The 22,868-nt window shown below is 50.8% G+C and overlaps 4 protein-coding genes across 5 annotated transcripts; 3 read left to right on the plus strand and 1 right to left on the minus strand.

Moving 5' to 3' along the window:
- Positions 1–173: 173 nt before the first annotated feature.
- LOC128268272 (uncharacterized) lies at positions 174–2,828 on the plus strand. Its single transcript, XM_053005321.1, has 2 exons — positions 174–327; positions 417–2,828. Exons 1-2 carry the CDS (start codon positions 234–236, stop codon positions 2,744–2,746), a joined length of 2,424 nt encoding a protein of 807 aa, XP_052861281.1. The 5' UTR covers positions 174–233; the 3' UTR covers positions 2,747–2,828.
- Positions 2,829–5,300: 2,472 nt separating this feature from the next.
- On the plus strand, positions 5,301–12,405 carry LOC128268273 (plasma membrane ascorbate-dependent reductase CYBRD1). 2 transcript variants are annotated; one of them, XM_053005322.1, is made up of 5 exons: positions 5,301–5,419; positions 9,095–9,315; positions 9,394–9,616; positions 9,682–9,831; positions 9,908–12,405. In XM_053005322.1, the coding sequence occupies exons 1-5, from the start codon at positions 5,301–5,303 to the stop codon at positions 10,053–10,055; spliced, it is 861 nt and encodes a 286-aa protein (XP_052861282.1). In that variant the 3' UTR covers positions 10,056–12,405. The 2 variants fall into 2 exon arrangements, with proteins under 2 accessions (XP_052861282.1, XP_052861283.1); XM_053005323.1 differs by lacking the exon at positions 5,301–5,419 and adding an exon at positions 6,272–6,630.
- A 1,069-nt stretch (positions 12,406–13,474) lies between these two features.
- Positions 13,475–17,473, plus strand: LOC128268991 (apolipoprotein D). Its single transcript, XM_053006314.1, has 5 exons — positions 13,475–14,319; positions 15,465–15,613; positions 15,680–15,752; positions 16,441–16,570; positions 16,644–17,473. Exons 1-5 carry the CDS (start codon positions 14,176–14,178, stop codon positions 16,781–16,783), a joined length of 636 nt encoding a protein of 211 aa, XP_052862274.1. The 5' UTR covers positions 13,475–14,175; the 3' UTR covers positions 16,784–17,473.
- A 153-nt stretch (positions 17,474–17,626) lies between these two features.
- Positions 17,627–19,489, minus strand: LOC128268990 (zinc finger protein ubi-d4 B-like). Its single transcript, XM_053006313.1, has one exon. The coding sequence runs from the start codon at positions 19,487–19,489 to the stop codon at positions 17,870–17,872; it is 1,620 nt and encodes a 539-aa protein (XP_052862273.1). The 3' UTR covers positions 17,627–17,869.
- Positions 19,490–22,868: the final 3,379 nt, after the last annotated feature.

A 22,868-nucleotide genomic window follows, 5' to 3' on the forward strand; every position in this document is an offset into this window, starting at 1 on the left:
CGCTTTAAATTAGGTAGATGTTAACAGGACAACGAAGGTAACAGAGTTTGCGATTCATTGCAGCCAAGCATGCTTGTAGTTACCGTGGTTAGAGCTTTCGATTCAACCCTGACGTCTAACTGTCACAACGCCGCAAACCTCGTGTTGTGCGGGCACGGCAAATGCGGGTCGGTTTGAAAAAGAAAGTGGATCAGTTTTGCGTTTGTTCTTCGTAAACTTAGTGTCTGTTCGAAATGGGTCGCAAAGGAAACTACGTTGAGAAACCCAAGAAAGGTCCCGGAAGAAAGGCACGCAAACAGGGCGACCCTGTGTTCAAGTTCATAAAAGGTAACCCACCCTGTCTGTGGAATTCTTATTTACCCGCACCTTGCCGGTCTTTTAAACAACATACCCCAATCTATTTTCCAACCCTCTAGATGATGACGAAGATAACAAAAAGTTGTCCCGAAACCAAAAGATACGGCTCAAGAAACGCGAAATGAAAAACCAATTGGTACAGAAAGTAGCGAAGCAAAAGAGTGACACGAAAGCCGCAGCAAACCGGGGGGCCGACCCGGTTGTGTCTAGCACGGTGGATCCGTCGGAGCTGTTTGATCTTGAGAAAACTCGCCAAAAGTACAAACAGTTGGGCGAGAAGAACAAATCACCGACGGTAACCGCCACTAAGACGGCCGAAAATGGTGCCTCGAAAAAGGTTCGCAACCTGTTCGACAGTGACGACGAAATGGAGAACAAAGAACCAAAAAAGGGCGCTGGTTCTGGTCGACCGTCCAAGAGTCAGATGAAAAAGTTCCTTCAACAGGCCGAGTCGGATGAGGACGATTCGGATGAGCAGGACACTGATGAAGGCAGTGAGGAGATCGATGACGATGAGGATGACCAGGAAGTTGACAGCGAAGAAGAGGGAAGTGAAGAAGAGGAAGACGATGAAAGTGACGACGAAGACGGTGATTCCGATGACGATGACGATTCGGATATGCTACCGATAGAGGCGGCAAATAAGAAGCTAAAACGGCGCATGGCACTGGAGCAAAAGATGGCTGATCAAGAAATGCAGGAAGCCGCGGCCAACCGAGAACGGTTTGAGTTTCCGACAGAGGAGGAGGTTGCCCAAACGAGCAATTTGCAGGACGTGAATATGCGAATCAAGGACGTGATCGGTGTGCTCTCGGACTTTACGGCAAATCGCGATCCGGACCACTCACGGTGCGAGTATATCGATCTGCTGCGAAAGGACCTGTGCCTTTACTACTCGTACAACGAGTACTTTATGAACTTGCTCATGGAACTGTTCGCTCCGAACGAGCTGCTGGAGTTTTTGGAGGCTTCCGAGTTGCAGCGCCCCATTACGATTCGCACGAACAGTCTTAAGACACGGCGTCGCGATTTGGCGCAAGCCTTGATCAACCGCGGCATCAATTTGGATCCGATAGGAAAGTGGTCCAAAGATGGGCTGGTGGTGTATACATCGCAGGTTCCGCTAGGGGCAACGCCGGAGTACCTGGCCGGGCAGTACATGCTGCAGGGCGGATCGAGCATGCTACCCGTGCTGGCGTTGGCGCCGGAGGAAAACGAACGCATCCTGGACATGTGCGCTGCGCCGGGAGGAAAGAGTTCCCACATAGCGGCATTGATGAAGAACACGGGTGTGCTCATTGTTAACGATTCAAATAAGGACCGGTTGCACGCGGTACTCGGAAACTTTCACCGTCTCGGAGTACAGAATGCCATCGTGACGTGCATGGACGGTATAAAGTTCTGCGACGCCATGAAAGGCTTCGATCGTGTGCTGCTCGACGCACCCTGCACCGGATCGGGCGTAATTGCGAAGGATCCGAGCGTGAAAACATCAAAAACGGATATTGACGTGCAGCGGTGCTACAATTTGCAGCGACGTTTGCTCCTGTCGGCCATCGATTGTTTGTCGGCCAAGTCGAACAGCGGTGGCTACTTGGTTTACTCCACCTGCTCCGTTCTGCCACAGGAGAACGAGTGGGTCATCGATTTTGCGCTAAAGATGCGCAACGTACGCCTTGTGTCTACTGGAATAGATTTTGGTGTCGAAGGTCTCACCAGGTTCGGGGCGCAGCGCTATCATCCGTCGATGAAACTGACGCGGCGCTTCTATCCCCACACCCACAATATGGACGGGTTTTTCGTGGCAAAGTTGCACAAATTTTCCGATGCCATTCCGACAAACGACACCGCTGAGGCCGAGCCGTCGAACGGTGCCGACATGGAGACGGTAGCCGCCGAGAGTGAGGAGATGAAGTTGCCGAAAAAGATTGACAAACGGGACTGGTACTACCAGGATGTGGTCGCCAAACGGAAAGCTCAGCGTGAGGACAAGAACCATGTGGTGAAAGTTTTCCAGAAACCAACCAACGTTACCAAGAAGAAGAAGAAAAAGTTTGAGAAAAGCACCGAAGGGGCCACCGTCCCGAGGGTAGCCGTCCCAACCGATGATCAGACGGCCTCTGCGGAGAACGGGTCCAGCAGTGGGCAGAAATTGGCGAAGAAGTTCGCGCTGAACGGTAAACCGGCGCCGAGTAGTGCCGATCGCGAGACAGCCGAAGTGTCGAAATTAAAGCAAATGATGAAAAAACTCAAACAAAAGCAAGGCAGCTCGACTGCCAACGGCAAAGGGACTGCGGGTAAAGCGGGAAAATTTGCCAAACAGACGGCGAGCAGCAAAGGAAAGGTACCGGGAACGAAGAAGAATGCGAAGAAGCTGGGGAAAGTTTAGGGTTAGTGTGTAAGAGAAATAGAACTGTAACGCAGTTCTCCATAGAGACAATGCCTTGCACCACATCTTGTGAATAAAGAAGATTAATCTTGTTCAAACACAAATGTTGATCCAATTTGTACGTAGCATTTAATTCAGAAACAAGGTTTTAAAACTCTCAAATAATAGGATAATGTTACGAGCACGGTGAGGATTAGATCAAACCGTTCTAAACCGTAGTTGGGCTGGAACACGTGTTGAAACATCCCTAAACAAACGTCTCTTCACGCGCGGATGCTAGAAAAGGGCGTTAACTCGAAGTCCTCCAGATTTCTCTCCGACGCTCTCGCAATTACCAACACATTGGAACCATGAATCGTATACGAGGCCATCCGAGCTTTTCTTGCTCTCTCTCCGAACCATTTCTCCGATTGACCGATATTCTTTCCGTTTTAGAAACAGCGCCCGGTGATGCATTTCCAGCCCAGCAGAGTGCATTGGGTGCACTCCCTTGGGAACTGGTCGTTGCGGTTCTCTCCTAATGCCCAAGAGGCTGTACCGTAGTTTGGCGCGTAGTTTATTCTCCGAGAGAAGTGGGTATTTCAAAACAAATTGGACCCAACCTGATTTGCACTGGTTGGGGACATTTGAAACGGTGCGACACTCTGAAAACAGCGTGCGGAAGAAAAAGCCAATATGAAGGAACTGTACGGTGGACGTTCCTCCGATTGCTCCTCGAAGAAAGTGACGGCTATCGGGGCACACAACGATGCTTCAATTATTGAGGGGAACGTAGTTGAATTATTAAACCCAAGTATTCCTCGTCATATATTTATGCCCTCAAGTACTGCCCGTCGCCCGGACAGGAAAGGTTTTCGGGATCTCCCTCCACCCAGCATCGTGGCGTCCGCGTGTCTCTACGCATCGACAGTTGCCGCCGCCAGTACATAATTGAATTCGTTCCCGTTTTTTTTGTTGCTTTGGCCCAACGCGCCCGCAAGTAGCAGCAACCGGGCACTGTTGCTGCGTGGCTCTTGCGCAGTGCTACTTGATAGCACATCGTACTCCAAAGCTGAATAGCTCGGAGGGAACACTATAGGGGTTTACGAAACCGTAAACAGCGTGCAGAGTGCAGGGTTAGCTATCGAATGGAAATAGTTTTTCAAAACACTTGTTCTCCGTAGTGCTTCGGGAGCCCTCTTGGCCAGCAAGTGCAGAGGTTCACGTCAGTGTGTGTTGCGTTTGCATATCGTTTCCGTTGCGTTCTGCGCCGATACGTGGGCCAGTAACTGTTGTTAAATAATTTTAAACAAAAATAAATAAACCAACACCCGACGGAGGCAACGGTCAGCATCCACCACCCGAAGTGGTGCACAGCTTCCGGGAACTTTTCCCGATTCTCTCACGCCCTGTTCTCTCGCATTCTCACTTTTTGCAAAGGAGGAACTGTGGAGCGAGGAGCGTGCTCTCGAGAGGCCACGTGGTGGTGTGCGTGGCCGAGAGCTCGTGCTCCTTCCGACTACTCGCGCTCACTTTTATCATCTCTGCCATTTTTTGGGGGGACAGTTTTTCCGCCCTCAGTAAGGTACCGAGCAGCAGTTTGGCACACTGGGAAGCTGTGAAGGTAGCGTTGTGATTTCGCAGGATTGCGTTTTATTCATTCGAATCAACAAACTACTGCTTTCCGAACAAGTGTGGTGCAGTGCAATTTTGTTACCCTAGAATTTGTTATCCATGTGAGCCAGGCCAGGCCGTTTCGACGAGAAGTCACTGCTCCCTCTGGTCCCGGGATTCGTGAGATAAACAAAGAAGTTATAGTTTTCCGGATGCCACTCCTCCAGGGAGTTGGCAGGCTCCCGGGCGAAGCTGCCCTATTGATTGGCGCGCAATAAGACGGTGCCTCGTCTCGGGCACCGAGACTTCGCGAAGCTATGTGACGACCCAGCGAAACGGATTTAATTTAATATTCATAAGCTCGCACTGGGAAAAGCACTCACGCGGCACGCAGTGAATGTGTAGATGGCCAAAGGCACCGTTTTCCAAGGGCGTTAGTTTACACTACCGAACCACGGAGATTCAAATTTTCTTTTAAAAGCCTAAATCCCTGACCAGGTTTCTCGGCACATCGGCACTATAATTATGCTCTCGCACAAGCACCGCACCTGAAACACTTCGGGAGATTCGCCGTTGGCCAATCGAAAGGCTCGTCTTTATGCCGACGATAAGAGAAACTCAGCCATCGCAAACAAACGGCCATCACTCACCGCGGCGGCACGGCGCAGGAGATTACGAAAAACTAACACACCGCGTTTATCTGAATCCGTTTCTGTTTCTTCTACTTGCTTCTTGCAGTCAACACGCGTGATCTACCGGACTTGGACCCCGATTTTCGCGCTCGCCAGGCATCGTAACCAACCTCGTGGTGTGTGTGTGCTCCAGTAGTGCGAACCCCCCCGCCCGGACACGGAATACGGACTGTTTGGTGTGATCGTGTTCTTCTGCGCGCCGCGTTCTAAACCCCACCGTCCCCCCACTGTACGCACGTACGTACTAAACCGCCAAAATAAAGCTCAAAATGGACGGATCCTCGGTGAGCCCCCTACCGTGCGAGGCTCCACTGGCGATGATGGAAAGCGAAAAAACGCCACCGAGAAGCCCGAGTCAGCACGACATGCCGCCACCACCGGACGAGAAGTAAGTCATTTACTCGCAGAAGGCTCGATTTGAAGCGAACCTTTTATTCGCCTCCAAATGACGCTTGACCAAACTGTTCTTAAACTGTCTCCGGACGCCTCCTCCCGGCGGCAGTTCCGTAAGTCGCCAGCAAGTGAATTGATTCTTCTTTCAATCGTCATAAATTGGACCGAAACCTGACCGAATACATCCTGTAGACCGAGATCACGAGACCCGGTGCTCCGGCCTTTACGCGCTTTCTTCGTGCGCCTAATGGAATCTTCTTTTTTATCAATTGTGCAGGCGTTTACGAAATAATGACGGTAAACAAGGCGTTCTCCTGCCGGTCGTTAAGGTCATTCAAGATGAATCGCCTTGGATTCGCTGTTCAACCAAACTTAGGGGAACATTGTATCCAATACGACATTTAACAAAAGACATTAGGAATGTTTTAATAAAAATAAGGGTAGAACTACCTTTCAGAAGCCCACTAATTTGAGCAAGAAAAGGCCGACAATGAAGTGCATCACATTTAGTGACCATTAGAGTTTAATGATAAACTTGACCATCTCCAGCACCAGCACGGAGCGAGTTCGTGGAGTAGATCCAACAGGAAAATGGGAGGCTCCAACTACACTGGCGAACGTCCCCCGTAGTGGCTACGCGAGAGTAATAGGTTCGCGGTGCTCGTCTGCTAGTGTGCGAGGAAAAACGATCGCGAGAAGATCGTGCTCACGCGCTGGTGTGCGTTTGGAGACTCCGTTTCTCCACCAACCGCCCGACAGCCCGCCCGCCCGTGGGGTGGTGTGTGGATCGGGTTCGTTGCGCGAAGGCGAAGATTGAATTCAGTTAGCCAGAGATGCTGATCACATTCGTAACGCTGCACCAGTGAGCTCCGCGCGTGTTTCTTTGCACAGCATCACGATCGTGGCACGGAATTTTATTGTACGATATTGTTTTCGATTTTCGCAGTGTCTACACGCGCCGGTTAGTGTCCACTTCGGCAACTTCGCCGATAGATGTGATATCGTGCCCACCGCCAATTGTTGCTCCGCTGTAGGTCGCGGTGATTGATTGATTTGTGTGCGGAAATTAAAGAACGAATCGCACGTCGTGTGGTGATCGCGTCGACGACGGTGACGACGACAAAGTGCCAGTGTTTTTGCGTGTGGTTGTTACTCTGCTGTGTAGCTCGACAGCGAAATGCCGCGAAACTCTACCACCAACGGAGGGTAAGATTGTCACAGTGTAGAGTCGGACCCGGCCGGGCTGGGAAGATGCAACCCCGTGTCAGGCCGTGTGGTCACGTGTAATTGGCTCTGTAATGGCGCTGGTGCGCTGGGAGATAAAAAACGAAGTACCAAATACCTGGCCCGAACGTAGCTCTCGATTAAAAACCCAGCAACTGGTGGCCCAGGCCGCGGCCGAATGTGGTGAATGTGGCGCGGTTCCCTTTTTGTTGCTATTTTCGAGCCGTGTGGAGTGCGCGGACGAAGGAAGCGCGGAGTGGCCACCACACATCTCTGCGATTTCCGCGATCGATTTAGCGCGCGCGCTCGCGCTATAGAGTTCGTTCATCGAACGGACGAGCGGCGGTCTTAATGGTGGTCAATTTTCAAACTCTCCTGCCGGCCTGCTGGCCTGCTGGCCAGGTGTTAGCGTGCCGATCGATCGAGCGCCGCACCGTGCCGCGCCGTGGTCAGTTTGATACGAGTAGAAAGTGAAAATAAACCTGCCACCTCGTGGCCGGCCTGCGCCTGGCCGGGGAAAGCCGGGAGGGAAATACACCCGAAGCGTGCACGACGACCTCATCCACTTTCCTTATCCCGCCGCCACCGCCGCCACCTGGGCACCACATTCCGCACCGCGCCTGGTGGTCCACCGTGCCGCGCCGTGTTTCAATGGCACAGCGGCGGCGATGATCTTCACGGCTCTATCATCATTTATGCACCGCGTCTCGGAAGGCTGGAGAACGGTGCGGGAGCCGCCGGTGGGGAGCTTCTTGTAAACAAGTTTGATTTTCCACCCGAACCGAGCCCTGCGCGCCGGGGCGGATTGCGCATTGCTTGCGCATACGGCGTGGAGATCGTGAATGGCACCGCGTGTGTGCCGCCGTCTTGCGAGAGAACGACGGCAGGAAGGGACGCGGCAGACTTTCACTCTCGTAACCGACCGGGCCGTTCCGTGGGCCTGGGCCTTTTTTCTTTGCCGTCTCTCCCTTAGTGCGCCTCGAGGCGCCCGGGGTAACCGCAACGGACCTGCCGCGCGGTGGAGCTCAACGTAAGCCTGCGGATGTCGTTGCCGTCACAGGCCAAAGAACTGTGTTCCCGTGTTGGGCCGTCGCTGGGTCGCAGGGCTGGTCGATTTCGTTTTGAAATTCAAATGGGTCTTGTGCGATCCGGTCCGGATGGTTTCATCGGAGCAAAAATGGTGTTTATAACGAAACCTTAAGCGAATACCTTTAGCTCCCTAAAAATGACACAACTTTTTACATTACTGATGAGCTTTGGTCGTTTTTGTACTAGAAATATTATTAAATATTGTGTAACCAATGCAAGAACGCCAAGTTGAGGTAAGAAAACACGAAACGAATTCCGCGACAACCAACCTATTACGTGTAGCTTGCAGAAAAATAAGACCCCACTATGAAGTCCGTCGTCCACACGGTCACAGTGTAAATTAACAGACAAATTCGGGTGGGAAAGCGAGCACCACCCAAAAAACCGCCAAAATGTCGTAAAAATACCGCAACGGCCAGCGAGTTTGTTCTGAGGCGTCTCACAGTCATCATAACGCGCAAGAGTGCGCAATGCGCATCGCTTGGAAGACAATAGACATGCGGGGCCGGGGGGTCCGTCCCGCGGGTTCCAGGGAATCCGCCCAGCGGCCAAAAACTGGATCAAAACGTCCCGCGAGATAAACGGCTACACCCTCGCGACTGATTGCTTTAATTATCATGTAGTTTTATCATCCACAACGCGGTCGCGCCTCTAGGTTGGCTCATCGTTGGTGCGTTTCGCGCTGATGACGGACGAGACGAACGCGCGCGCGCGCCGGCTTTACACCACATTTACATGAATGATTTCGCTGACGGCATATATTTATGGCAGCGCGGCCGCGGCCGCCTCGGTAATGTAATGCCTTGGTTCGGAGTGTCGACCGAACAGCTCTGAATTTGTTAGCGATGGTAATGATGTTTGACTTTGCTGACGATTTGACGACTGGCCACACTCGGTACACATGCTCCGGCCGGACAACCGCGCACGATGGCGCGCTGTTTCTGTCCACCCACTTGCCCAGCGTATTGGGTCTCGTTAAATGAGCAGCCGGACTTTAAAGCCAATTAACTAAATTGACCTCCGGGCGTAGCGCATACACACGTCCGAGTTTGAGAGTCCACGCTGATGATGGTGGACCCTGAGTCACTCGGCCGACGACAGCAGCAGTAGGCAGCAGGATGTCAATTTCTTCATTGCTTTCCCTGGAATAGAGCCCGCTGGGAGTTGCAATTTGAGAGGATCTTCTCGTTGCGACGCACGCTATGCGGGTATAACAGGGTCGCATGGGTCTCGTGGAACAAAGGTCTTCCCCCGTGGCAGATCATAATTTCATTTGCAGCACTAATCGCGACCCAAAGTGCAACTGAATTAGTAATCATGAGTTACTACTTAACTTCTTCTTTCATTACTGGCGCAGGAGGTACGACGACGATGATGATCGCGTCTGGAACTGCGGGGCCTGGTTCGAGTACATCCTGGTCGTCGTCGTTTCCTCGATCCTGCTCATTGCCGCCTCGGTGCTGACCATCTTCTGGACGATCTACTATCGCAAGGGCTTCAACATGGACGACCCCAAGCTGCAATTTAACCTCCATCCCGTGCTGATGATCGGCGGTTACATCACGCTGTCCGGATTTTGTACGTAATCGCGGCTTGAAGGACGGTCCCCGGGGCACTACGGCACTAATCGCCACTAATGCCACTTCCTCTTTGCAGCCATCATACTGTACCGGATTTGCCGATGCTGCTCGCACTTGATCGTCAAGCTGTGCCACACCTTCTTCCACGCCTGCTCCATACCGTGCATAGTGATCGGCTTCATGGCCGTCTGGGACTCGCACAATCAGCAGCAGATTCCGAACTTTTACTCGCTTCACTCTTGGCTCGGCATGATCACGATGGGACTTTTTGCGCTCCAGTTTGTCTTGGGATTCTTCAGGTGCGTTGCCGAGCAGGATTCGGAGTAGCCAGATGTAGTTTAACGTTGTTTGTCTTTCCCTGCAGCTTCCTCATCCTGTTGTGCTGTGAGAACGCAACCTACAAGTTCCGTTCCACAATGGTTCCCATCCACGCCAGCTTCGGTGTGGTCACGTTTATGCTTGCCATCGCCACCGCCGTTACCGGATTGACCCAGAAGGCCCACTTTGAGCTTGGGTAAGTCAAACCAGCGTCACAAGTGACACGTGCCGGACATGCCGAAACCAACCAACGTTTATCCCTTTTTTTACAGAGAAAACTACAAGGAAACCATCGAGGAAGGGATCATCATGAACTCGATCGGCGTGATTCTGACGGGCCTGGGCATCATCATTCCGTTCGCCGTGCGACGTTCGAACTCGCCGGCCAACTGCAAGGTCTACGTCACCGAGCGCATCTAAATAAGCAATTTTGATAAATCCATGAACTAAATGCATACACTGGATTCCGGTGCGAAACGCCGGAAGCTGGCTTATTTTATGGGCCACAAACCACGGGAGGAATACGAAGCGCAGTAGATAAGGTATTGATGCCGACGAATGAATGCCGATTGGCGACACGTAATTTAAGCGAACTGCGAAGAACTTTGGGATGCCCCACAAATGCTTTTTTATTTATCAAACGAGAGTTAGTGAACACTCATTAAATTCCGGGCACCACCGGACGTTGTGTGTGAGCATTTTAAGCAATCATTCCTCTACCGTACTACTACTACAGGGCGCAACATGAAGCGTGCCACCCTATTCCGTTCCCGCTTGCTCTAGTTTTTGTACGTTGATGTTGTTTGAAGATGAATGGCAAGCAAAACCGAAAACATATGTGAAAAAGGGATGTCTGAGCAATGCTATTTATTGACACACACATGATGGGACATTGATTTTCGCGCACGAACGCACCATCTAGATAGAGTTTACTTTTGAGCATCAATTTTCTGGAACGGAGACAACGCTAAAAGGTTGCACTCTCTTCAACCTGCTCCCCCTTGAACATCCAAAGTATAAACGATTAAATAGTAGTAGCAGCTCTTAAACAAAAATCATAATTCAACCAATCTTCGCTAACCGGCGTCGCATTGAGCTATTTCGTGGATGAAAACCGCTAAACAAGCATCGAATCGAGCGAATAAAAAAACACACACATTTAACCGATTATATGATACAATTTCTTCGACTCATAACGCGCCAGCCGATAAGTGGAGCTATTCGTAAGTAGACGAATAGTCATAGCGAAAGATAAACGCATAAAGTACATACAGAAATCATTTAGAAAAAAGTTAGTGAGTAAGCTAAATAAATCAAACGAATCCAATCCAAACCCTGCAGAGGAAAGTGCTAGTGCAACACAGGAACAGGAACAGACAGCGTTGTCCACACGGTGCGAAGGATGCGCCGGGTGTGTTGGAACACTTTTGCTTTACTCCACCGTGATGTGAACATTTGCTCATTTAATGAAACGGAATTGACTTTAACTGTTCTACTTCCAATCAATCGAACCATCGGGATTTCAGTAAATAGCTAAACTATTTTGCTCAACATCTAAAAACCTAAACCGTTTTAATGCCAATCTCTGTGGGCGACTGAAGGAGGGCGCCAAACTGAACCACAAATTGTTTTGAACCGATACAAGGCGCAATGGAAGTGGCAATTTACAAAACCAACATATACATATATTAAAGAAAAAAAAAACAAGATGTGTGTTCAATCTAAAGTATAAACTATATAAAGGCGAAAACGAAATCAAACTGAATGTTCAACGTAACGATGTGTCCAAATGGAAAAACAAGTATCAACAGCAGAACTGATGCTGGAGAGCGGTGCGGTATCGCGTGTGGCTAACCGGCGCGAAAACTGTGACACGTGCTTTTTTTGCGAGATGCGTGTGCGCGCGTGAAGAAAGGAAAACCCACCAAGTTTTTTCAACACCTTCTCTTTACACAGAACGCGGCACGGCTCGTGGCAGGAAGCCACGCCAAAAGGGATAGCTACATTGCATTAAAATAAACCCCGAAAATATATAGCGAAAACCTAGTGTAGCGAGCGATGTAATCAGACATTTGAATCATATTTATGTAGTTCATAAAGTCCTTCAAAATCTCGTCAAATTCACTCGGCTCCGTTCACTGTTTTGCGGAAACCGAACACTGTTATTTGTTTCGTCGTTATGTTTGTTCGTTTTACAATTAATACGCCATACGGAAGAGACAACGGTGCGGTACAAAAACGAATGGCAGACCAATACTTTTACAACTTGCAAGTTTTTGAACGCGCGGGGGGGGCTACGGAATCTCAACCACCTACCGGTAAATACATTAGACGCCAGAATTAAAAACATTGAACAAAACAAGCGAAAAAACAAAACCTACCATCCGAACAACACAGTACAATGCAAACACGATATAAAAAAGGGCAATATTTATGTATCGAGTACCGATAAGTTTGTTGATCAGTTGATTCGTTGTAATCCGCCGCGCATGAACGCAAGTTCAGCGCAAGTGCTCAAAATTTCGTGACCCACTTTCGTGTGGCCAGCGTTTCGTCGTTACTTAGCTTAAAACTGCAATAACGGTGCGAACGGTGGAAGGTGGAAGTGCACACTAATCTCTAGCGCGAACCGTTTTTTATACAAAAGTACGATGGAAACCGATTTTGCTATTGTCTCATTTCCTAGCAAAATGTTACAAATAACCAACAGTGGAAAACTCATTTCATACAATAAACACACGTATATGTATAATAAATGAATCTGTAGGAAACGGTAGCGTCTTCTGATGTCTTTCACTTCTGCGTGGTGGTTTTTTTCAGCCAGCTCCTTTCCGTTTTTGTGGTTCTGGAGTGGAAAATTTAAGGCTCAAGTCTTCTCATTCGCATGGCGCTAGGTTTAGTTGTAGTTCGCGCATCGCTCATCAAGTTAGTGTCATAATCTAGGGTTATTTATCAGCTTTAACAATAAAATACAAAAACAAACACCCTAAAACTACTTCAAATGCCCTAGCTTAAATTCGAGTTTCGCTGCAATTTCACCGTTTTCCACTGCAGGATCAGTATGATAAACTTCACAAACACATTTTTTAAATGCTTATCCCTACACACCTTTCGAAGCGATTGTTGAGTTATTAAACGTGTGTTATAACACACAAAAATGTTACAAAATTTGGCCCTAATTGGTGCCGTGTTTACCAGACCACGACGATCACGGTAGCGCCAACTGGTAGACTGGCGTAAATCGGCGGATATCTAACGGATAATAAATGTTTAAGCTGCTAGATTGACTGTAAATGACCCATCTATTACTTTACAAAAATGCTATTATTGACGTTTTGTTAATTTTGACCAGCATCGATCCGTGTGCTCCTTCAAATGAACCGAACATAATTCGATCGCTTGTCGTTGCGCACTGATCTTCGTGATGATCGTGTATCATCATCGGTCGCTGTGTTGTTAACTCTCTGGGAAGGTGAACCGGTAGCCCGCGGAGAAATGGGCACGAACCGCGGGCAGCCTCACCAAACCGAATCAAAACAAAATCGAATGGTACGTGTTGGCCGCAGGCGATGCATTTCTTCTTTTTCCCCCCCCTCTACAGAGCTGCTGCACGGCGGGTTCGGGTTTTCGTTACTACGGAAACCACCGCACCGTCGGCGAGCCGATCGCGGATCGTCGCGTTTCCTGCCGCCAACTACAATAACAACACGCAACCACAACCACATATTTGTGTGGTGCCGGTCTCTTCGGAGAAAATTCCGAGCCGCGAGCCGCGAGCAAAAACGCACTCGACTCGATCGCCATCGTAGGCGGCCGCCAGTTGCGTTCGGAGCGTAATCGGAATTGGATGTGCGCGCACACTCGTAGTTCCAGTCGGTTCCAGTGGTTGCACCGTTGTTTGTTGTGGCCTTCCACTACCTTGCTCGATCGCGCAACAGGTTGCAGTGCGATCGCTGATCGAGTCACAACCACCACCAGCACCACCGACGAACGACCCGGATTGCTCGGGGACACCGCTACTTGTCATTCCGAGACAACCTCCAGCACCCGTGCGCTGAGCTGAGCCGAGTAGAGGGTGCCCATGAAATTGGCCACTCTGCCTGGTGTTGCCGTAAACAATTGCTCAAAACCGGCTCCAACGGCCGGCGAGAAGGAAGGACTGACGCCTTGAACGACAACTTTTTGCCAACCGCAGCCAGCCAGCCATTTGCTCCGCTCCGGCCCCAACCCAAGCATTCTGTGCGCGCGCTACATAACAACGCGTCGCGATCACCGCTCCGCCGTCGTTAGCTTACATTAGCGGTGATCACTGAAACTGTTGACCGCGCAGTGTGATAAGTGAAAAGGGCAGCAGCACCGCAACGGGTGGCAGCTAAAAATAAAGCACACCCAGCCAGTGAACGCCAGACTTTGAACCACCCGGATCAAGGTCTAAAGGCCAGGGAAGGACGTCTTCGTCACGGGGCGGTTTGTTTCAGCGACAGGACCTTCCGCAACTGAGCGGGTGCTTTTGTAAGGCGTTGTCGAAGTGTCGAAAAGAATGCCTCACCAGCTGGCGGAGTGGCGGCTACTGTGGGCCGTTTTCATCACCCTGTGGCTTACGGTGCGGTTGAGCCCCGCGCTAGCGTCGGGCTTTGGCAAGTGTCCCAATTACCCGTCAATGCCAAAGTTTAACATGACAAAGGTAAGACAACTAAGGGGTGGGCGTAGAACTTTCCCAGCGGAAGGTTGGCGCGCGCGGCTAAACAACAACGGCGGGCGCGCGCCAACACCTTGCGCAGTCCACAAGACCCGGGCCACAAGCTGAAAGGCACAACAAGCACAGCGGGGCCGCCCGTCCGGGGGCCCAGAGCTGTGTAAGAGCCGCTGCCGATAGTTCAGGGTTACGGGGTGGAACAGCCAATTGTCTGGCCTGGTCCGGTCCAGGCGTCTGGTTGGCGGCGCGCGGTGGGCCTTTCGAGCTTTCTAACCCAGTTCGCGCCCACCGCGCAGGTGCTGACCTTTCTTCTTCATCGAACGCAGCGCAATACACAGCGCGGTGCCGCAATCGCTGGAAGTGGTTCGGAATTCACTATAGAAGTGCTGCTCCGTGCTTAGTGGTGGCAATACATATCGAACGCCGTCGTCGTGATGATCGTGAACATGTTTTGGTGTGGTTGCCTAATGATCGAGCCGGCCCACCGACGTGCGTCGCGACTCACGGATTCCCAACCATTTTTTCGCGCACTTTCGCTCGCACTCGCTCCCGCCGGGAGTTTCCCCCTGCCGATGCCTGCCGTCCGGACCCGGACCTGGACAGCTGACCCATGAAATTAAACAGGTGATAAATGGGCGCGCAAACAGCAGCTCGTGGTGGGGCTTTGAAGTGGACAACTCCTGGGGCCGCTCGGGGATCCCGGTGAGCGGCGGCACAGGGCACACATGGAATTGCATTTCGAATAGGCGGGCCACCTCTTCCGCCTGCCCGATCGGTTCTCCATGGTCGTGCGCTTTCAAATCGACTGACGTGCCAAACTTACGTAATGATCCGTAAAATCCGTTGCCCCGTTGGCGGTTGCATCGCATCGCATCGCATGCGGGCTCTGCAGCCGTGTGTAGCAGCTCCTTCTGCGGCACCCATCGGCCGATTATGCTTCCACTGCACGAAGTGGCCGTGCCGTGTGGTCGTGGTGGTGGTGGTGGCTTGGCGTAACAATGCTCTTCCACAGCAGAAGCATTGGCACGCCGAGGGTCTGAGGGCAAGGAAAGCGGCGGGCCGAACCGAAGATCGCCCAAACGTGTGACCCACTAATAACCGACCGACTCTTGGCCCGCCCATCTCCGTTCCAGTTTCTGGGCAAATGGTACGAAGTGGAGCGGTCGTTTTATCTTCCCGAACTGGCGTCCGGCTGTACCACACTGACCTTCGAGAACACCACGCTCCGGGACGCGGCCGGCAGGAGTCAGCTAGAAATTTCGATTAAATCCGTCAACCAATGGTAGGTTGGGCAGCAAAACTGGTTCGGGGCATCGGGTTTTGATCGGTTTATTTTTTTCTTCCGCAGGACGGGAAACCCATCAGTGAGCATCGGCGAAGCCATTCCGGAGAGTGAAACATCGTCCATTATGGCCGTTCAAGTACGTATCACCGCTGCGTCCCCACTGCCCATTCCACTGACGAGCAACCGAATCGCTCGCGGGAATCTAATGATCGAAACGGATTTTATAAACAATTCCGAGAGGGTAACGGTACCGGTACATGCTGGCGCAGCGATTATCGTGAGAGAAGAACTTACGGTACAGTGCCCGCTTAATGTGGGTTCCTGCTCCTTGCCTTGAATTAATCAAAATCTGCTGGCAGGCCACAGAGAGAGGCCGCAATTAATGCCAAACATCGCCACAACGAGGCCAACGCGGGTGACCCATTTCGGGGCCGATTCTGACAAACTTCCTTGCTTTTATCGACATCCAAAAGCAACGCTTTCGGTTTTTGTGGATGCCGGTTTTTTTTGCGTTTCTAGACGGAAGCCGCCTTTCATTAGTGTAATGGGGCGCGTTAGGCACGCGCGGCCGTTTGTTGGCATTATAATTTTCATTAGCTTCGTCATATGATCTTGGCGATCGTGTTCGGTTTCCCTGCTTCCCAATCGCGCTATTAAGTAATCTGGTTTCTGTGTGGACGAAGTGAAGCATGGGGTGGCGTGACGTGCGGTTACAGCCATTCGCATGCTCAAGCGCTGAGCGTAGAGACAAACATAACTGGTTCCATATATTGCTTTCGCGGTTGTGCTCGTTTATCAATAATAATCCGCATGCCGTTTTGCAGCTTCAGTCGCGCCTTCCAACGGCTATTGCGCGGCTACTGCCGGGATCTGGCCGGTACCAGGTGCTTTACACGAACTACGACAATTTCGCCATCCTGTGGTCGTGCACCAGCTTTGTGGCGGTCCATGCCGGTAAGAAACAGCCAGCGTCAGCGCACGATTGTATCCACCATTTACCGGATACCGATGCTCCACCCGTTTGCAGATCAAATCTGGTTGCTGGGGCGCGAGCGTGACTATTCGACCGAAATTAGGAAAAAGATCTACAACGCACTGGAGCAACTAAGCCTGGACCCGGACCGTCTGTTCATTGCGAAGAACAAAAACTGCCCCACGACCCTCTAGGCAGGCGACCTCTGGGCAGCAGGTAAATGGTTGGTTAAAATCTGTGATATAAAAACGGGCGGCGACAATCGGTGGAAAAGTGGAGGCCGGCAGAACCGATGGAACGGTCAACGTCCGGCTTCAACTCGTCGCCACGAACTCTGCCACGAAGCCATACGCTGGCGTAATAGTTATCGGATGCATGGTGCGCTGTACCGGAGATGGCGTGATTTTGTAGAGACAAACGGTTTATTTTTATTTACTGAGTTGGCAAGTAGCATTTGTAGTACCATTAAAAACATATATATATATATAAATGTCCGATGCACAGATAGGAGAGGTAGAAGGGAAGCATACAATACACAACGGTGAGGTGGTTTCTTGTTCACGATTCATAATGCTGCCTTAAGCTGCATCCGTACACTAGTTCCACGCCTAGTGCCTGTGGCATCTAGTGCATCGCATGTCGCAGCGAAGAAGCAATCCTTCGAATGAACGTTAACTTACAGTCAAACTTAGTTTAATATCTTTCGCCAACGAATCTCCACCGTCCCAAGTGCTCCATTCGAACGAGGAACACCCTGCCGGGTCGGGATGGTATACGAGCGCTAAAACTGTGTTGCGTGTCCTTTCTGCTCCTTACCGTAGGCGCTAGCTTTGTAACTTAAGTACTGAACTTAACCGAGATTGAAAATAAAAGCCTTATCCAGAAATGCCCACGTTGCGTTGGGTTCGTTAAAACAATGTAGAGATGAGAGGTAGAAACGCCTAGTATCAAGCAGATCTAAAGTTAACGCTAAAAGTTCTACACACGCACACGCAAGTGCTAAGAGAGTGCGCGATCGCGCGCCAAGTGGCCGGACCGTTTCTATGCCCGTGCGTGTTCTAGGGCAGAAGAGAGTAATAGTAATAGGTAAGAGAGTTTCGGTGAGCAATTGCGATTTACAATTCGTAGTCATAGTACAGGTTCGGTGCGCTTGCGCTTAATACTAAAGGGTTGTCGCTCCGTTTTAATACCGCTGGTCCGCTGGCCCCGCACTGCGCCTGGAGGGTGGCCATACGCTCGTCTTTAATGCGTTAAATGCTAGAAGAAGGACGCCGTGCTCCTTACTTCGGTTTGTGGAACTCGGCCTTGCACAGCTTGCAGCTCCAGGAGCCCTCCGGCGGCGAGACGAGCGGAGGCGACAGGCAGTACATGTGGTAGCCGCGATCGCAGTCGTCGCAAAACAGCAGCTGATCGTCGTTGTCCGACGTGCCGCAGATGGTGCAGTACTTGCACTCGATGCACTGCCACCGGTACTTTCGCACCGAGATGATCATGTTGGCCGTAAACTGCAGGCAGGAAGGATGGCCGGATCGGCCACAGTCCGAGCACGATACCAGCTCTTCCGGTTCCATCGTTTTCTTGTTCTCGCGGGCGTCCCCCAAGCAGAAGTCGCAGTATGGCGAAGGAACGGCCCGGCTTTTCTCCACCAAACCGCCACCACCGGTGACCGGTGGTCCTGGTGGTGGACCAGCCCCGGGACCAACCGTGGCCGGAATCGGAACACCGACATGTCCACCAGGCGGGGCAGGCGGACCCAATCCGCCCGGTCCGCACGGTCCGCCCATAGAAACCGGAACGGCCGATGGAGCGGCGTTCGTTCCCGGCACCGGGGCGTGATTGAGCCCGACTCCGGGCCGGACACCCATTTTCGGGGGACCACCAACCGGCGGCAAGCCGTCGACCATCGGTTCATTGGGCTCGCTTTTCACTTCCGGTACCAATTCCGGCATCTGAAGCTCATCGGATCCGCCTCCTCCTCCGCCGCCGGGCAGTGTCAGTGGGGATGAGCTGTTCGATTGGGGTGTTAGGTTGGGTAGGTTTTGAGCACGGTTCTTCTTCGGTGTTTCCACCATATCCTTGAAGCTGGGACAGTCGCCCCCAATACCTTGCGATTTGCGTCCGCGGCCGCGGCCACCGCCCCGGCCGCCGCGCCGATTGTTGGGATCCGACAGGGCCGAGCCAGACTTGCTGCGGTTGCCACCCGCGCCTCCGCCGCCACTGCGCCCACTTTTGCTCTTCTTCTTCCGCTGGCTGAAGCTCTCCTCGTAGTCGCAGTCCGAGTCGGGCAGATCGTGATCCTCGAACGACTCCATGTCGTGCATCTCCATCTCGTCGTAGTACCAGTCCTTGCCGGGCTTCTCCGAGTCGTGGTCCTTCAGCTCGGCCACATCGGCCGCGCTGGACTGGTCGAGGTTGGAGTTCTCCGAGTCATACGTACTGCCGCCACCACCACCTCCGGCGCCACCAACACCACCACCACCGATACCAGCGCCGCCACCACCAACACCAATGCCTCCGACGCTTGCGGCCAGAATCGAGGGCGGCGGGGCCGGCTGCAGATGCCCGAACGGTCTATGCGTGTACGCCGGGAACGGTGGGTGCGGTTTTTGCAGCAGATACTGGCGACGCGATTTGCGCCAACGGGCCGCCGGGTAGCTGTACACTTGGCCGTCCTTCAAGCCCGGAATCCGGTGGCGGCTTTGCATGAACAGCGCACAGTGGTTCTGGGCGACGCCCGTTTGTGGGTCGAGAAACGGCATCCGTAGGCGGCGCTCCAGGCACAGCCGAGTGTTGAACGTTTCGCTGTTCTCGATGATTTCCTTGTACGTGGAGTCATTGAGAAAGCTTTCGATCTTTTCCAGGTTATTCAAATTCACCACCAACTGGTTGGACGACGCCATTGTTGTCTAAACAAGCTGGAAACGACACACACTCGTTCATTGGCAACGCTACGACTCTCTCCTCCTGTGTTGATTGAGGAAAAGATGCGAAGATGCGAAGGTGTCAAAATGAAGCACTGGCGGTGTTTGCGGCGATGTTTTCAACCAAGGTTAGGACAACCGAGGGCGATGAGTTTCATCGAAGTTGGCACAAAAGTACGTTTATCAGTCTTAACATGTGTGCTTTATTCGCTTATTCAACACTGTTTTTCTTTCTATGGTCGTAACCGTCTTTCTATGGTCGTACGGTGCACGTTAAGTTACTCATTTCCGTTTGTCGAACCGCTCGCTTCGATACGAACACTCGCTCGAACCGAAAGCACACGTTAGCGGCCAAAGCGATCGAGACAATCAAAAAAGGCGCGCGAAAGAAACATGAAGAAAGAAAAACAAAGAACTAGAAGAATAAAAACCTCACTTTTGAACCTGACCTTATTGGCATCGCCTCGATAGCTGGGCCAGCGGGTTCCAGTTCCAGTGCTCGTTGATCGACTTGATGTTGATGATCCGTTGGCGGGTCCTCGTTATCTGGCAGATTTTCGGCCTTGGAAAAAGATTGTTAGTGCAACATTAAAAGATTAAAATATAACTATTTACCTCGTTCCCTTCGTTCGTGGTGGTAGGCAAAGGGTTGGGCCAATTGTCAATTGTGTCGGGAAATAACTGTGTTATATATTTGCTATATTTCGGTGGTTGGTCGCCGCGCATAACCTAATACAAAGAGAGTAATCTATATATATAAAAATGGTTGTTTTTCTGTCTGTCTGTCTGTCTGTACCGCATTTTCTCCAAAACTACTGAACCAATCCGCGTGAAATTTTGCACAGCGTAGTTTTGTGACCCCGGATTGTGAATAGGAAAGTTTGACCCTCCCACGCCTCCGGGGAGGGGGGGCTCCCATACAAACGTAACGTACCGTAACGCCCATACGTTACGTCCAAACGTTTCAAACAAATCGAACCAAACTCGGCAGGCGGGAGTTTTGGGGAAGGGGAAATGTTGTGGTGAAGGTTTCAAACCCCTCCCTCCTTTACAAAGGGGGGCTCCCATACAAAATCTGGGTTAATGTTAGCAAAGTTCGGATAATTTTCAAGCAATTTGAGCCAAACTCAGGTTGTGCGAGTTTTGACATGTATCCAACGAGAAGCGAAAACGGAAGCTGATCGGATACGGCACCGGGAAACGAAGGAGTAACGTAAGGTGGGACGGGAAACTGAACGAATACGCTACCGGGAAGCCCGATCGTCTGAAAAGGAGGAGTAACGGGAAGTGAAAAGGATCGGATACGTCACCAAGAAGTCTCTGAAACGCCTCCCAATCGAGAAAGAAGGATGAAATGAGGCGCAGCGACGCGCGCCGGGAACTGCTAGTAATTAATAAAATTTTAATCTATAATTACACAATTACCTTACCTGTGACAAGGGCCGGTTCAAATTGCCGGTGGTGGTGCTGGCGCCGGTGACCACGGGTGTGGTGGTGGTGGTGGTGGTTACTGGTGGAACTGGAACATAGTACTTTTCTATCACACCGTCGTCGTCGGATTGCTGCTGTTGTTCTGGTGGAACATAGTAGTCATAGTAGTCGTCGTCGAAGTCGTCGGTTGTTGCTTCTGCTCCGACGCTGGGGCTGGGGCCGGTGGCCCAGGTGGCGCAGCTTTTGCTATTCGCCGTTATCACAAGGCGTCGGTGACCCTCCTCTGCGACCGTCTTCAAAGTGGCTCCAGAATTTGTGGCTTCAGAATTTGTGGCTTCATCTCCAAAATACATATCGCCCGGAATATTATTGTATTTTTTCGGGCGTTTGCCCGCTGTTAACTAAAAGCAAGAAAAAGATAAATGATGAAAAAGTATAACAAATTAAACAACTCACTTACCGATTTTACCAGTACCCGCTTTTTCGGTGCGACGGGCAAGGGACCGGACCGGTAACCTTCAACGTATGTTCTTAACGACATTGTTTTTTTCTTTGCACAATTTTTTGCCATTGCTACCCAAGATTTGCAATTATCAATGCCGATGCCGAACTGTTCGCCCAAGGTTTCGTAACAATTTGTTAAATGCTGTCGCGAATAATTGCCTGCGTTGAAAATGGCCTCATACTGAGGCTTGAGGAGCTCATCGTAGAATTCTTTTCGCTGTACCTTGTCGTTATTCGCCATCACCGCCATTTGTTATTTCGTAGCTAACACCAAACCTCACCAAGTCCACTTTTGCAACTGCGACCGAGTTCCAAGAATTCCTTTGTATTTTGACATTTCTATTGAATAGCCAACGGCCGCTGGCACAGTGGGCAAGGTGTATGAAAACGGGGGACATATTTTTTTTCTAGAAAGCGTTTTACTTTGCTTAAACTGTGCTAACGATCGCGTTGACTAGACAGTTGGTTTTAGAGAGTATGTTCGACATATTCATATTCATTTCTATCTCCATTCTCGAAATTCATGGGACAAATCCAGGCTGAACATTCGTATTCATGACTACCTATTTTCCCATAGTCTATGTCTTGTTTCAGAGAACAGTATTTGAATTTGAGTTTTGGACAGCGACAAATCCCTGAGTGAAAATGACAGTTGTTAATTTGGCAGTTCACCGTTTCCGGCGAAACATCAAAATGTTAACAGTCGCAGATCGCTATTCCGTCGTGACTGGTCGTGTGAAACCGTGATTGTGATTAAAGTGATTTTTACCCTTCTAAATCTGACAGCGGTTTAAATAAGGGAAAACGGAAAATGATTTTGTAATTGGAATTGAAATAGAGACAAAGTGTGCGTGTGTTGATGGCGGTTTGACATGTTAATTTAATGATATTCGAAACCATTTTGGGAATAAGTTTTCCATATTTTCTCATATTTTGCAACTAACATTTTGTTTCGCTTCCGCAACAGAAAGCCACTCGAAGAAAGGTACAGAAGGACGATGAAGCGGCCGGCGCCTCGTGACGAGCAGGAGGCGGGCCCTTCCAAGAGGCTGTGGGGAGAGGAGGAGGCAGCAACCCCATCAGCTTTGGCAGGCAGCTTTGATGGATTGTGCGTCAAACAAGCTAACTGCAAAAGCTCTTCAAAATACAATTGATCGTTTCGCTCGGCGAATAATATTTCTCAGCATAATCAAGTGTTGTGAATTTGAAAAAAAAACTGCTATGGTGCGATTGCAAAGGGACGCGCGTGATTCGCGTGCAATCTTGCATCAGAACTCGCGTGGAATGTGGGATTCACTTTTAAACGCAAACTGTTGAAACCGTTTGCTACGTTGGCTAAAAATGATGACTTAAGAGAGCCGTAAATAACGACTAAAATTGGCGAAAGATGTCCGGTTATTAAGAGAAGAAATCCGTGGGATAA

The sequence above is a fragment of the Anopheles cruzii genome, chromosome 2 (genome assembly GCF_943734635.1).
Source record: "Anopheles cruzii chromosome 2, idAnoCruzAS_RS32_06, whole genome shotgun sequence".
NCBI lineage: Eukaryota > Metazoa > Arthropoda > Insecta > Diptera > Culicidae > Anopheles > Anopheles cruzii.

Excerpts from the sequence above, each read along its gene's own strand:
- LOC128268273 (XM_053005322.1), top strand. The coding sequence starts at position 5,301 with ATGGACGGATCCTCGGTGAGCCCCCTACCGTGCGAGGCTCCACTGGCG. Across the intron at positions 5,420-9,094 it reads CCGCCACCACCGGACGAGAA|GAGGTACGACGACGATGATG; the intron begins GTAAGTCATTTA and ends TTACTGGCGCAG. Across the intron at positions 9,316-9,393 it reads CATCACGCTGTCCGGATTTT|CCATCATACTGTACCGGATT; the intron begins GTACGTAATCGC and ends TCCTCTTTGCAG.
- LOC128268991 (XM_053006314.1), top strand. The coding sequence starts at position 14,176 with ATGCCTCACCAGCTGGCGGAGTGGCGGCTACTGTGGGCCGTTTTCATC. Across the intron at positions 14,320-15,464 it reads CAAAGTTTAACATGACAAAG|TTTCTGGGCAAATGGTACGA; the intron begins GTAAGACAACTA and ends TCTCCGTTCCAG. Across the intron at positions 15,753-16,440 it reads CGTCCATTATGGCCGTTCAA|CTTCAGTCGCGCCTTCCAAC; the intron begins GTACGTATCACC and ends GCCGTTTTGCAG.
- LOC128268990 (XM_053006313.1), bottom strand. The coding sequence starts at position 19,489 with ATGGCGTCGTCCAACCAGTTGGTGGTGAATTTGAATAACCTGGAAAAG.
- LOC128268272 (XM_053005321.1), top strand. The coding sequence starts at position 234 with ATGGGTCGCAAAGGAAACTACGTTGAGAAACCCAAGAAAGGTCCCGGA. Across the intron at positions 328-416 it reads TGTGTTCAAGTTCATAAAAG|ATGATGACGAAGATAACAAA; the intron begins GTAACCCACCCT and ends CCAACCCTCTAG.